This window comes from Chelon labrosus, assembly GCF_963514085.1.
Source record: "Chelon labrosus genome assembly, chromosome: 4".
NCBI classification, from domain to species: Eukaryota; Metazoa; Chordata; class Actinopteri; order Mugiliformes; family Mugilidae; genus Chelon; species Chelon labrosus.
In genome coordinates, this window is record NC_140340.1 from 17,241,475 (window position 1) to 17,255,606 (window position 14,132).

Genomic DNA, 14,132 nt, shown 5'->3' on the forward strand with positions numbered 1-14,132 from the left:
GTTTCTGTAAGAACCGACAAGGAAGCTCGTCTGTCTCGTCTCAAAAATAGTTTATTAACAATGTTCATGTTCACTTCAGGTCGAACATTCACTACAACACTTTTCCGTTTACAAAGCATTATAACAATGAGCTTTTATATAAATCTGGATCCTTTATATGTTCAAATAATTCCAGAGAAAGGAAGAAAGAAAAAAGTTACACAACAGAAGCTGAGCAGAAGCTGCTAACAAAGGTGTGTTTTTGTGCACAATAAAGACTTGTGGTTTTCTCATGCATGCGTGAACATTGTCATGGACAACTTTTTTTTTTTGAATAGTACACGCTCCCAGTGACGTGTTCAACACTGGACCCTCTGCTGCTCCGTGGGAATGCTTTCATTATTACGCTGTGCTTCCAGCTATTCGGCTATCTCCTGACATCTTAATTTCCGAAGAATTCCTTGGCGCTGAGCTTGTCAAGACCTGTGAACGTCATGCCGTGTCGAACACAAGGCCTATGTTTTTATTGATAAAAATCTTAATTTGTATAGAAATATCTGTTTAGTGTGCTTTTTGTCCACAAAAATGCCAGGGTTAAAGCATAAGATCCACCCTTTAAAGGTTTGAGGTAACAAAATTAAGGTGGTGCTTGTGATCTATGCTTCCTCTCCTAAACAAAAAAATATATAAATGAAAAATGCTGATGGGCTAAGGAATTAACAATTTCACCCTCAGACTCTGTTTGCTCGGCCAGCAGAGGGCTTGCATTACACACGGCATTACAATTTAACAGATACAGACCTAGCCAGCTGGTAGATCTGGTGCCTTCACTGGCGTTTCAACAACGTTGCATGCAACATCAAAGACACGGTTTTGCCACACACACTTCAAAATCCACCCTCCATCCAACCAAGGGGACATGTAAAAGCACATGAATGAGCAACAGATGAGGTGCAGAGAAGGAAGGAATGAATGAAGAGTGTGTCTGAGGATAGACGCCGCGCCTTTCAAGCCATTATAATGTCAGGTCACAAACGAGTGCCCTGATAGGACGCGTGGGCAAACACTGGGGGCGGTGGACGGTCTCTGACATTTCGGAAAAGAAAAGAAAAGAAAAAAAAAAAGCCAGCACATTTCATTGTACACCTCTGATGATCCACTTTGACTTGAGTCATAAAATGTTTCCTGCCAACAAGATAAAGACAAATAAGCCAATTTTTGTCAGATTTAAACCATTTCTTGCAAAATTAAACACCTCTAAAACATCAAATAAAATCTTTACGGCTGCCGACAAGATGTTTTCCCAGTGAGTTTGAGGATCACCAATTTGGAATTTGCCCGTGAGTCATTGTTGAAAACGACATCATGTAAACTGATGTAATCATCCACCAGGGTGATGAAAACAAGATATAACCATTATGCGGTGGTGGCATTCACTTAAGCAAACTAATGACGTCTTTTCTCTTTTCAAGCCTCGTCAGATCGGTCTTACAGCGACCGGTCTTTCTGGTCTGGGGGAGAACAACCAAAGGCACACCAGAACAGAGAAGGCACCAAGGAAAAACAAACTCCTCACACACATCTCAGGTCCTCTCAGACGTGCAAAGCATGTCGTCCGACTGGAAACATCCACGCACAAATAATCAGGCCGACAGCTCCGGCGAGACATGCTTTCCACGACTGGGCTGACCAGTCCGACGCAGATTGAGACAGCGGGTGTGACCGGCTCAAGCAAAATAAGAGTTGACTCATAACAGTCACTCACAATAAACAAACAAGGGAGGTTTCACCATGTGATTTGTGTTTCAGCTGCGTCATCTCCCTGTTGGTGCTAACAGCTATTGTGCATAGTTGAGTCATATTGGCTTGGGTCTCCATTGGTCACTTCTCCCTCCCCACCATCTAGGTCCACTACACAGATTAGCAATAATGGATTCATGTGAAAAATCGAACAGAGAATGGGAATCTCCCTCCTCTGTTGTTACCATTTACCACATTACAGCAGCACATGTCTCTATCCTCAGTGTGACTGGGCTGAATATGGAGAATGTAGAGGGAAAGCTGATGTTTCATGCCAACAAAAATGACACCAGAAACCGCTGGTTGCAACTGACAAACTGTCACCAGCACTGAAAGCCTTACTTATGGCTTCACTTAGGTTTCACAGTGACCACACTGTGTAAAATGAGCTACAGCACAATGGAGAGGTCGTCAAGTGAAATGTTAGCTAACTGACAAACAAAAGATGTACGTGGTGGTGTAGAAACTTAACAAAAAAAAAAAAAGGCACTACCTCTTACTTTCATTCTCTATCACAACGGCTACAATGCAAAACGGAACGGGAGCGTCTGGACTGTTTGAACGAGACCTTACTCATGAATTCAAGCTGTTTTAAACAAGCTGAGAAGCTCGTGAAGAACAATATTACATTTATGTGCACCTATCACTGCCATGTAACACTACAAATATGAAGAAAAGGAAAAAAACAAAACAAAAACGTGTACAGACTGAAAAAACAACAACATCAATTTCTGACCACAGTTGTATTACAGACCAAATCCACTTCCTGTATTGGGCTTGTTTGCATTCAATTCAGCTACCTGCCTGGTTGACGTGAAACACAAGATACAGTACAAAGATCCATTTGGTAATAGGTCAGTCTTTTTTTTTTTTTTTGTAATGTGTTGATTTTCGCATGTCGGTCAATGGATTTGACGATGCTTGGACTGCTCACAGCAGTGTGCAGCCTCTTCCCTTCGGGCGCTTGCGGACCTGCAGCGCTGCTCTAGTGGCCATCTCGAACACTTCCCGCACTCCGTCCTTCGTCTTGGCAGAGCACTCCAAGTAGCCAAAAGCTTGGATCCTGCCGGCCATGTCTCTGCCTTCTTCTGTCTTCACTGGCTCCTGCAGGGTTGGATCAGAGGATGTTAAGGACGGTACGAGATTGAGAAAACAGTGAGGGCTGGGAATTTCGGTGTAGCTTTAACTGTTTAACCCTTTCACTAAGTCACAGGGAGGGTCAAGAGTAGAATCTCGTTTCTGTTTTTTATTTAAAAGAGCTGCAGTAATGATTCTTTTTATCTGCAGATTAAGCAACAGCTGTGATTTGCAACCCTTAAAATATAATATTTTGCTTCCGTGCATGTCACAGTATTTTCACGACAACAAAATAGGCTCTATTCGTGTTTTTATCTTCGCAAACTTGGTACGACAACAGGTGAAAACTGAACCACGGCACGAAAAACCCAAAACACTTGAACTGATGACTTCGTGCTACCCTTTGTCAAACACCTCCTGATTACGACAGAAAGGAAAAGCTGACAGTGGAGTCTGAAAGAGCTGGAGAGCTTTGTCAGTGTGTTGCTATTATCAACTGGACCTGGAGACAGACAGAATGGGCCACAGAGGCCTGCTGCGCCATTCTGGGACAGAGTAAACCAATATGTGGCTGTCATAGCAGGACGAGTGAAAGGGCGGTAAGAGACTTTCAGATAACGTCATTGTTGTTGTTGTTCTCTAAGGGAGGTTAACTTTTAGTCACAGAAGAAGGGGGATGGTGGTTTTATCTTTTAGGGTTTTCCCGGTTTTTAAAGAAATCTTCTTGCATCAGTTTTTCAGAAAAGCACTTACACGTTATTTACCCGTTACTGTCTGCTTTCCACTACTGTTTTATCTTTACAGTAAACAACTGTGCAGAGTATTAGAGTCTGCTAAGCCTTCATACTCATGGATGAATTGCTCAAACTGGCTTCGCCGAATCCCATTTTATTGTCTGAATTCATCAAAAACAGTCCCATATATATCCCTTTAAAAAAAAAAATCAGCTCTTTCTGGTGTGGTTAAAAAATACTGAGCAGAGTGATCATAAGCTGTAAATTGTGAGATGGATGCTGCAGTTTATAGACTGGCGGTGTAATGAGCTGTAATAAACCTGGGGATGAAACCCAGCAGAATAATGAATTATCCAGTTTTACACACAGTGCATCAGTGATTCTATCGGCTGACAGTCCTTGGGATGAATCGGCTGGACGGGACACCGAAACAGGAAATGCATGCTTAAAGTTGTTGCCTGTTGAGCAGGCTTCTCTAGAAGTGATGGGAGATATTTACAATCCGGCAGTGTCGTGTGATATTTATGAACATGTGCATAAACACGTCAGGCAGAACCCTAACAAATTATTCCACCCTGCACACACCACTACTGATGTCTCCTTGTGCCTTATTAGCCCATTCTACACATCATCGAACCTTCGTACCTGCTTCATCTTGGCCAGCTCCCTCCGTGTGTGCTCGTCATTCCTCAGGTCCTTCTTGTTCCCCACGAGGATGATGGGCACATTGGGACAGAAGTGCTTCACCTCGGGCGTCCACTTCTCAGGGATATTTTCTGTCCCGGGAGAAACAAGAAGTGAGATGAATTGCTTGAGAAAGAGAGAGGGGGAACTATAAAAAGGGACAAGCAGCGAAGGGTCATGGCGCGGAACGCTTCTCATGATGGATTGCTCTACAGACTGCCCCAGGCAAAGATGTTTTTAGCTGCGTTAATCCTGCTCCCCATCAAGTCCATTAAGGCATTTAACAAGCAGCTTGTCTAGCTGATATGAACTGGTTCAGCTATGAGATAGGATAGATCAATATGTTAACAAAGGACCGCTTTTGTGCAGTACAAGTCGCGCATTTTATCATTTGTCTCACTGTATTACTATTCTGGGCCTTGAACTTTCAGAGCTGGCCAGGCTCATCCAATTTGAATTAACCTGTTTAAATAAATGCAAATCAGACATTTTAAAACAGGCCACTGCTTATCAGCAGCGTCTTACCTAAGCTGTCTGGGCTGTCGATGGAGAAGCACATGAGGATGACATCCGTGTCGGGGTAGGAGAGGGGTCTCAACCTGTCGTAGTCCTCTTGGCCCGCAGTATCCCACAATGCCAGCTCCACCTGCAAAACACCAACAAAATACATTTACTGCACACGAAGGTGGATTAATCTTGGTTTTAGAAACAGAGTGAGTCTCCTTTTACTCCTTATCATCACCATGACTCATTCAGTTGGGTACTTTTGCTGAAAGGTAGCATATGAAACCTCCTCAAGGGCTAAAATAAAATCCATTTAGGCTGTCTACCCAGACATTATGCTGCTCACTGAGCCGGATGAATACGCTAACATTTAACTAGTCACGACATCATTAGCGATAAAGTTTCTAGTCTTATCTGCTGAGAGTCTATGTGGACAGTGACGTATGAACCCTGTGGCACGTCTGAGTAATTCTCCCAAAGGCCAGTGCTTTAAATATGAGGAAGCAAATGATGTTACTTTACTTGGACACTTTTCTCCTCTGGCCACCTTCTGTACCTTGCATCTTGATCATAACTTGTGATTCGTTCGTTTAACCCGTGTTGCTTTACTCGTTTGTAGGAAAGACGTTTGCTTGTCATCACCGCTGCAGCTCTGACGTTTTTCAGAGCTTCATAAGACTGTTATGCTGTCAGTGTTGAGGAAATGAACTCAGGGACTCGCCTCATCCCATCACACCGCTGATTAATTCAATTAGGGAAAGTGGGAGATTACCGTGCATCACACTGGATACCCTCTGTCCCTGTATGGGCATTAGCAGCCAGCCTTCATTCAAGTCTGCTCTTCAGCTGACTCACTGGATTCAGGGGACAAACTTCCCGAGAAGTTTTAAATACCAGAACTTACTAGAAAAGACTCTGGTATGCCCACAGAGAGCGCAAGAATCAGTCAGCGGTCCCAAAATAGAGGTTTGAAGAGGCAGAGGGTGGGAGGTGGCTCAAAGCTGTGGAGACTGCATGAGCAACATTATGTTCCCACTGGACTAGTTGTATGCTGCAGAGTTTGGGGAGGAAAGGAACGAGGGAAAAAAACAGCTATTTATAAAATCTACCCAGTCCTCTGAAGGTGAGAGAATGTTTTTTGGCCTCAAGGGGACAAGAACAAAAATCTAATCCAGCTAGCAATGTAAGATCCTCATAGGACGGCCATCCTCTCCAGAGACTTAAGGACACTCATATCCTTTCCAAAATTATCCCCTTATAGACTGATGTTCATCACGGATCCCAAACTCTACATTTCCTGCCCAGAACACTGCAGTTAACCCCTCCCTGCCTCCCTCCATCCAAGTGCAACCAGGACAAGGACAGGAAATGAGGGACGTTTATCGGGCGAGAACAGGAGGAGGGTCCCTTGGGGAAGGATGGGGATTGCCAGGAGACATCCCCGTTCCCTGTCTGAACAGGAAGCTGGGAAGTATAGTCATTTCCTGTTTTGCCAAGTGGTGATCCTGTAGCGATGGTCGGATCAAGAGAACAAAGCCCTTTGACATAACAAGTCATCTGCAGCCCGGGCTAGAGCCTGTCTCACAGACTCCCTGTGACTCAGAATCAAGACCTACACACATACACTCTGAAGTAGTGGATGCTGTCGGTGTGTAGGTTAACACAAAGTTCTGTATATCCAAAAAACAAAGCTAAGAAAAAGACAACTGGACTTGTTGAGTCTTCTCGAGGACATTTTGCAACTCATCCAGCAGTTTCTTCAGTTCTAAATAGAAAACCACCTTGGTTTCAGCTTAGCCTTTTAGATATACCATAACCCGGATACTGATGACCTTCAAGGATATAGAGTTCTGCATGTGCTGTGAAAGAACAGGAAGGTTGACAGACGTGGCAGCGGCAACTTCGGAGGCAGGGGCTTAAGCAGGCTCATAGGCCAGACACCGTCACTTCCATTTTGCTTACTTTAGCGTCAGCAGTACAAACCTGTTTTCCATCAACCTCGATATCAGCAATGTAGTTCTCAAACACTGTCGGAACGTAGACCTCAGGAAACTGGTCTTTACTGAAAACAATGAGAAGACATGTTTTCCCGCATGCTCCATCCCCAACAATCACCAGCTTCTTCCGAATGGCTGCCATTTCTGTTGGAGAAAGAAGAACAAAAAGTTCAAGACGAGGCAAAAATAAATAAATATATTTATGCTGTTAGGGGAGATTTCACTTGTCATCTCTTTGTGTGTTCCGTACTGCAGATATTTAAATTATTGGTAGGGATTGCAGAATTTCAACATAAATCAAAACCACAATGTCATAATTTTTATTTATTTATTTTTTTGCTCCAAAGCTACCCCTCCGACACGTCTGACTGACAGTACGGGATCACACGAGGGAAGGCTCTCTGATCTGCTCGCTGTCACAGGCAACTGCAGTCACAGACCTTGAATCCCAAATGCCAAATCTAGACTACAAAGGACATGAAGAACAGAGGAGGATGAAAGTGGAGAGGAGAAAGAGAGGAGGGGTGCTGAGACAAGCTAGGTCATGAAGGAATGTGCCATCAGGCTCCTGCTCCGCCCTGTTTGTTCCCCTCTGCAATATGTGTGGAGGAGAAAAGCGTACAGGAAATTAGAGCAGCTGGCGGAGTGTCCTAAAACCCACAGAACACTGCTCTGCTTTTGATCTCTTCAAGATGCTTTAATTCTCTTCAGGAATACGAAAGACAGTAAGACAATTATCTCACAGTTAATTTTCATTAAAGGAACAAGAGCCAAACCTGCCCACCTATACGCCTTGATGTGTTTAGGCGTAACTGCTCATGTGGGGTTTAGTGACTTTCCCACCAAAAACTACATCATGCAAAACGGACGCACCTTTGTCAACAAGGTTTTAAATTTTACAACTACTCTCCAGGAAGCTTTGCTAGTTCCTCGTGCACGAAATACATTCCGCCGAACTGAGAAACACTTCTGCATTATCTCTAGGGCTGGTGTGGGTGCACAGGCTACGCGGGCATGAGTTAGCAGCGCAGCTGATGGATGAGCTGGAGCCCTGCTGCCTGGGAGCAGCTGTGCATATAGTCATTTGGCTGCTCACCTCATCCACTTTCTGCCAGACGGCCTTGACAGCAATCCTCTTCGTTGAGGGCACCCGCTTATCGGGGGGCAAATTCATCTTTCGGTGCCGCGGGCAAAACTTTAAGAGTCGAGCCTGCCCAACAGCCCACTTTTAATCTCTGCGCAGATGCGTAGCAGCCGCAGTGCTTACAAGGAGAAGCATCGAGCCATTACTCAAAAGTCATCACAGAACATAGAAGGAGGTTATTAGTCAAACTGCTACTGTTGGTTTGGTAACATAACAGATCATCTGGACGGCTTGCAGACATCATTTATTCCACGTAGAGTAGGGCTGAATTTCTTTTTAAATTCCTTAATACGTCATTTGTAAAATCTTAACAATACGTCTCTGGTAAGCTATTACTAACATCCCATTAGCTTCCAAACCTGGAAACAGTGGGAAACAACAGGTCACAGTCAGAAAGACAAACGAACTACAAAATTTGGACGTTGCAGGATCTCAGATCACAGAATTTGGTCACTTTTCCTTGAAGAGTTATTAAAAAAAAAAAAAAAGCGACGGATGACCAAACACTGCAGAAATAGCCAATACATATGAACGTTTATACTCATAGAAGTTCCAAACATATAATTGAAACGATATTAATTGTACTTTGTTTACGTATTAATGGACTGAGCTGCAAAGTGAGCAGAGAAACACTGGAAAACATTTCCGTGCCTTCCAGGACTTGGCATAACCAGCCGCTACATCGGAAATTCTGGGCGCTTGCTTGTTGGACAGTTTTATTAATATCTTGGTTACTTGTTCTTTCTTATGGAAATTGTGGTCATAGTGCGATCAGATTTTCTGTCTCCTCACTGTGCAGTGTATGACAGCTGAAGAGGTTTTCCAAGAGATTGCTCACTTCTTTTATTTTTACACATAAAGGAAAAAAAGCCAATGGGATTATCCACTTCAGCGGACGTTTATTCGATTAAATGCAATCTTTTTTTTTTTTTTTTTTTTTAAATACTTTAATGCATACTGATTCCAGAAACACTGCACAGCATATTTTGCTTTCCAGATACCCCCAAATGGAGCAGAGAGAGCCTGAACTAGATGATGGGTTCAAAGCCAAGTGAGGGGGAGACAGCAGAGGCTCGCTCTGTGAAACAAAACAATCCACTTCCTGTTCTGTGGAGCCTGGGAGGAGCTTTTGGCTACAGTCCTGTTTGGACAGGCCTCAGTAGATTCAGGACATGGACCGAGCAGCCAGGGACAACGCAACCCATGCAAGCACTCGCCTGCTTACTTATACATATGAAAACACGTACACAGCCGCTGTCTTTTCCGCTGCACATCAAGTTCCCCCCTGGTGGCAGTGATATTGGGAGCCTCCGAAGGAACATCTTGACACATTGGCAAAGGAAATTGACCGTGATAATGTCTCATATCGTCACAAACTGTGTCGAATACTCAGGCTACCTATGACTAATGAGCTCAATTCAGGTGCTAATGGTGACTAATGACAGCAACAACTGTAGACGTGGTTCAGGTGGTTGCCAGTAGTAACCAAGTATGGTTTGTCATCCAGACAACCTGGTCATTTTGATTTAGCCAGCAAAAACTTCTGTTCAATCCTGATCTCAGCCTGATTTAATCCAAACAAGTGCATGGCTGTCACTCATCAGCTGGCTGACCTCTTACCCCAAACTACTAAAACAAAATCAGGGTTAGTCTGACATCATTCGGTTGGTTTTACAGAAATATCCAGCCGCTGTGACTCTACACACGTTACAACATAACTAAGTCGCTACAGATAATTTCCTGCTAAGCTAATGTTCATTTTTTTATTCAACCTACTTGTTCGGCTTTTATGAAGGATTTTTCCTGATAGCTCTACCACATCTGCCCTATGAAGGTAAGAAGAAAGTTAGCTTAAGATTTGAAACAGGGGGGAAAAACTCACCAGCCATTCAAAGCAGACACGCCCTTATTTATGCATAGCTTTAAGCCATGATCACATTTAAACAAATGAGTAATAGATCAAATAAATAATCCCCATACCATTGTCATGATTGGGGAAATTAGCTATAGAGAATGAAAATGCTTTTGTACGAGTCTGTAAACATGTTTATTTCTGTCATACTGTTGAGGCATATTAACATGGACATCTATGGAGTCGGACTTGCTTTTGGAGCAGCATCAAGCAGCCATTTGAGGAACTGCAGTTTCTGACCATCGGTCAAATAGTCAGTAGACACAAATTAAACATTTATGACGTTATCTATCAAGAGAAATTTCTAAACGTTTCCTGGTTATAGCTTTTGAACTGTTGCTTCCGTTATCGTCACAAACTGTAGGTTTTGAACGGCTGGTCCGACAAAATCGGGGATATCAAACAAGTAATTGAAAACATTTTTCACTTTTAGTTTCTAATTGAAAATTTAATCAATAGATTCGAACTCATAATGCAAATAAGAGGTAGAGACAGATAAAACAAAGTTCCCTGTGAGTTCCCTGTGTCATTACATAATGAAGCAGGCAAAGGGAATGCTCTCAAGTGCAGGGAAGCGTACATAAAAGCTGCTCTTACAATAATCATTAAAACGCAAAAGAAAGCAAAGCAGGCCCCATTACTTCCTACAACTATTTGAGCAATGCCTTGGGTTAATGAAAACACCACCTCTCTCCCTCTCTAAGGAGGTTTCCTGAGGCTTAAGGGCCAGCAGGAGTTATGCAACAAGCTGAGCAGAGTTAGAGGTAGAGCTGCCTCTTACTTCTCATGTGAGTTTAATATCAACAACGATGATGAGCGTAGACAAAAATCCAACCAATAAAATCCCTACTGTTCCTGAGGTGATGATGATGACTTTTTTTTGTTCTGATGTCCTCCAGACAAGTTACAGGAAATGAGTCCAAGCAGGATTGTTTTGCTCGTCCAACAGGCTGCTTAGGGCTGCGCCTCTTTCTTTTATATTTAAAGAGCAGAGTTTCAGGTCAGCTGATACCAGCAATGAAAAGTTATTTCCTGGGTTTTTTTGGGGGGTTACTACAATACACTTGAGCTGTCAATGAGCTTTGTGCAGCTCTGTTTGTAGATAAAGGCTTCATAACCACCAGAGCAATAAAAAGCAAGGCTGGATTTGGACTTAGTCTCAAAGATGAACGTTGAGAGAAACGTTAGATTCCACTCCAGCCAAAATCTCTGGGGAACAACAACAAAACTAGAAAATATAAAATGACTTTAATGTACTTCCGAGACTTGCTTCTACATGCAACTTTGGCATCTCAAGCCCAATTCATTTCTAACAGGAAAGCTTAGTTTATCACCCTTTCTTTTCAGTCCATTCTTGTTTTAAAGAAAAAGAAACAAACATGTAGGGCTCACGGCACACAAGATTTAGACTCAACTCTGCGAGTGGGTCAAAGAAATGGGGCAAAGTTCATAAACTGACAGGAGCTGTGGCTGAGACTGAGCAGACAAGCTACGACATCAGCTGTCTACACCGCCTCAACTCGGGCATAAAAACATCTTATCTGACTAAATCTGACAGGCAGCGACAGTCAACAGACCAGCTAGGGGATCAGACGTTCGATCACTGCTCATAAACTAATCTTACAAACAAAAAAGCTTCAGGGTGTCTCGGATCAGGCATTTATGGATTAAATGCAGAGATACCCCGTCTATGAGCCGCTAACTTGAGTGTGTGAAACTGAAATGTGAGCGCTGAGCTGCCTTACACAAGAGCAGGAACGTACAGAGGCAGATCAGGTCAGCCTCTCGCATTCTTAGGAGGCATGTTAGAAAAATGGCAGTCCGTGGACCCACTGAGTCATGACTTTCACTGGTACACCCATGGAAACGTTTCAATGTGCCAACAGTCGGCCAGCCCTGAAAATAAAACCCAGATATGAGATGTTTCTTAAGGTCTCCTGACGACAATAAAAGACATATTTTTAAAATTTCACACACAGATTAAGCCACAGACAGATTGCGTGGTTTAGCTATAAAAAGCTGTTGCTAACTTACAGGCCTCTACTTGACTATGGCAAGACTCCAGGAAATCACTGCAACGATGCCAAGAAATAGTTTGGCAAATAATCATCAAACAACTCCAAAACGTAATAAATTTTTTATGTATAAAACAAATACACTGCGTTAATTTAGGAGCTTGGTATGTGGATCTTTAGGCAGGGCGGCTGGTACCTGATGTTTCAAGTATTTATAATAAATTATGCTAACTAGCTGCTACTTCCTGCCTTCATATTTACCCTAAACGGATGAGCGCACTGTCAATCGTGTCATCTAACTCTCAGCAACATGTCACACTACTTTCGTGCAGGTGGTTGTGGTTTGTCTGAGAAGATTCACATGACTGCAGTTTGTCCGATCACCATCTTCCGCTGGCCATTTTCAGATAACAACCCGCAGCACTCTCACCTTCATGGTTTCTGTCAAGCAGCCATGATTTTAAAAATACACCAAAGGAACCACACTCCTGTGCTCGAAGCCTTCTGACAGGAAGTGGGGCAAGACGAGAGATTCAAGCCAGCTGGTGGCACCAACAACCAAAGACAGAGGCAGCGGCTCATCCACCGCACGGCTTCGAGAGAGCAGACACCTCATGACTCACCTTTTGTTCAGTTACTCGGGTCATGAGCAGTCACATAATGATGACTGGCTGAGGTTCCCTGGGCCTGTACAATTCTCTTCATAAAAGAAATATGGAGAATAAGTAATAATAATCGACTAGTAGGTACAGAATGCTTTAGGTTGTTTAGCAAGTTCATCTTTCCCATACACAAATTTCTAGTTGCATAAAAGAGTTCCACTCATATTCTGAACAAAAGGTTTCCAACTTAACATATACTGTTCTGTACAAAATCAAACTGTAAACTCGTCCATTAATAATGAGATGAAGTTGTCTTTTTTAAACCAGATAGCTGCATTAAAAGATGGGTATTTTGCTGCTAAAATAAATAAATAAATAAATAAACGTCGATTAACTTCCGGTCAACAGACAAATCGATTAATTGAATCAATCGGCACGTGCATCCGGAAGTCGGCAGGTTTTCCCAGAACTATGTATTCTATGTATTCGTTTTTATCAAACATGGGAGAATAAACACAATTAATTAGTAAATGCTTTCTATCTACATCGCGGTAGCAGGACAGACTTTTGCTTTCACGTTAACTGACATCCTTCTTCTGGGTGCGTTTCAGCCACAAATAACCCATCACGTGTTTTTGATATGTCTAACAACCACTGTTTGCAGTTCTTGCGGTTGCCAATAACGAGGAAATGAAGTGATACCAGGAATAGAGAGGACTCATTAGGAGATTTGCCATGCGGAGTTGCTTATCGAGGTCGCAGCACTTGGACAGACTGTTCACACCGACAGGAACTGATCTGCTGCCGTGACTTTTAAACAAGCGGCCACGAAGCTATCAACAGTTGTATGAGCAGAAACACACCCTGACAACCACGAACACACTTCACTTTACATCAACAGGAATTCAACTATCACCTAAGGAGGAATAAAAAGTGTGTTAGTAGGAGGACAAGCCACCACCTTGTTCCTTCACCCAAGTAAGTGAGCTATACTGACCAATAACAACATTTAGTCAAATCACAGACCCAACATTTTTTATTTATTTTTTTATAATTACCTGTCACCAGCCGGATGAGAGGTTTTTATGAGTATTAATCCCCGCTTGCTCTGTCCTGTTGGTCGTGACACACACTTCTTGCTGCAGTGTTCGCCAATTGTACAGAGAGGGTGCTGAGAAACGGGGCAGCGAGCGAAGATCCTCCCACCGACACGGCGACAAGCTAGGCTGACTGCCTGCCACTTCCGGTGATGCTTTTCAAAATAAAAGCAGCATCCCTTGCAGATTTATTTATTTATTTATTTATTTTGTTAATTTACAATTCTGGAAATCAAAAAGACACGACTCGTAGGTACACTAGTGAAGACGAATGCTTTCTAATATAACAGTCCTGAACTAGATTTTAGCTTCATTAAGGTTACAGTATTTAGAATTTGTTTAAAATAACTGAGAGAGCTGATAGTTCAACTGTGTTTCCATGTTGTGGTTTGTAATCCTGCTGAATTGCACTGTGCTGTTTCTATCCTTTTGACAACCCCATTTTAGTCAAACAATTCAAATGCTGTTTAATAATCGGAACATTATAACAGTGATGAAGGACTGGCAATATTAGACTAATTGATTTATTTATTTGAGTGCCAGAGAATGTGAACCGAGTGCAACACTTCTGCACGAATACTATTTAT

At 42.8% G+C, this 14,132-nt stretch overlaps 1 protein-coding gene across 1 annotated transcript; it reads right to left on the reverse strand.

The window, feature by feature from the left end:
• Window positions 1-33: 33 nt before the first annotated feature.
• Window positions 34-13,601, reverse strand: LOC311487470 (rho-related GTP-binding protein RhoA-D-like). Its single transcript, XM_084543758.1, has 5 exons — window positions 13,507-13,601; window positions 6,762-6,919; window positions 4,800-4,920; window positions 4,236-4,366; window positions 34-2,883 (listed from the first exon to the last, which is right to left on the reverse strand). The coding sequence occupies exons 2-5, from the start codon at window positions 6,915-6,917 to the stop codon at window positions 2,710-2,712; spliced, it is 582 nt and encodes a 193-aa protein (XP_084399884.1). The 5' UTR covers window positions 6,918-6,919; window positions 13,507-13,601; the 3' UTR covers window positions 34-2,709.
• Window positions 13,602-14,132: the final 531 nt, after the last annotated feature.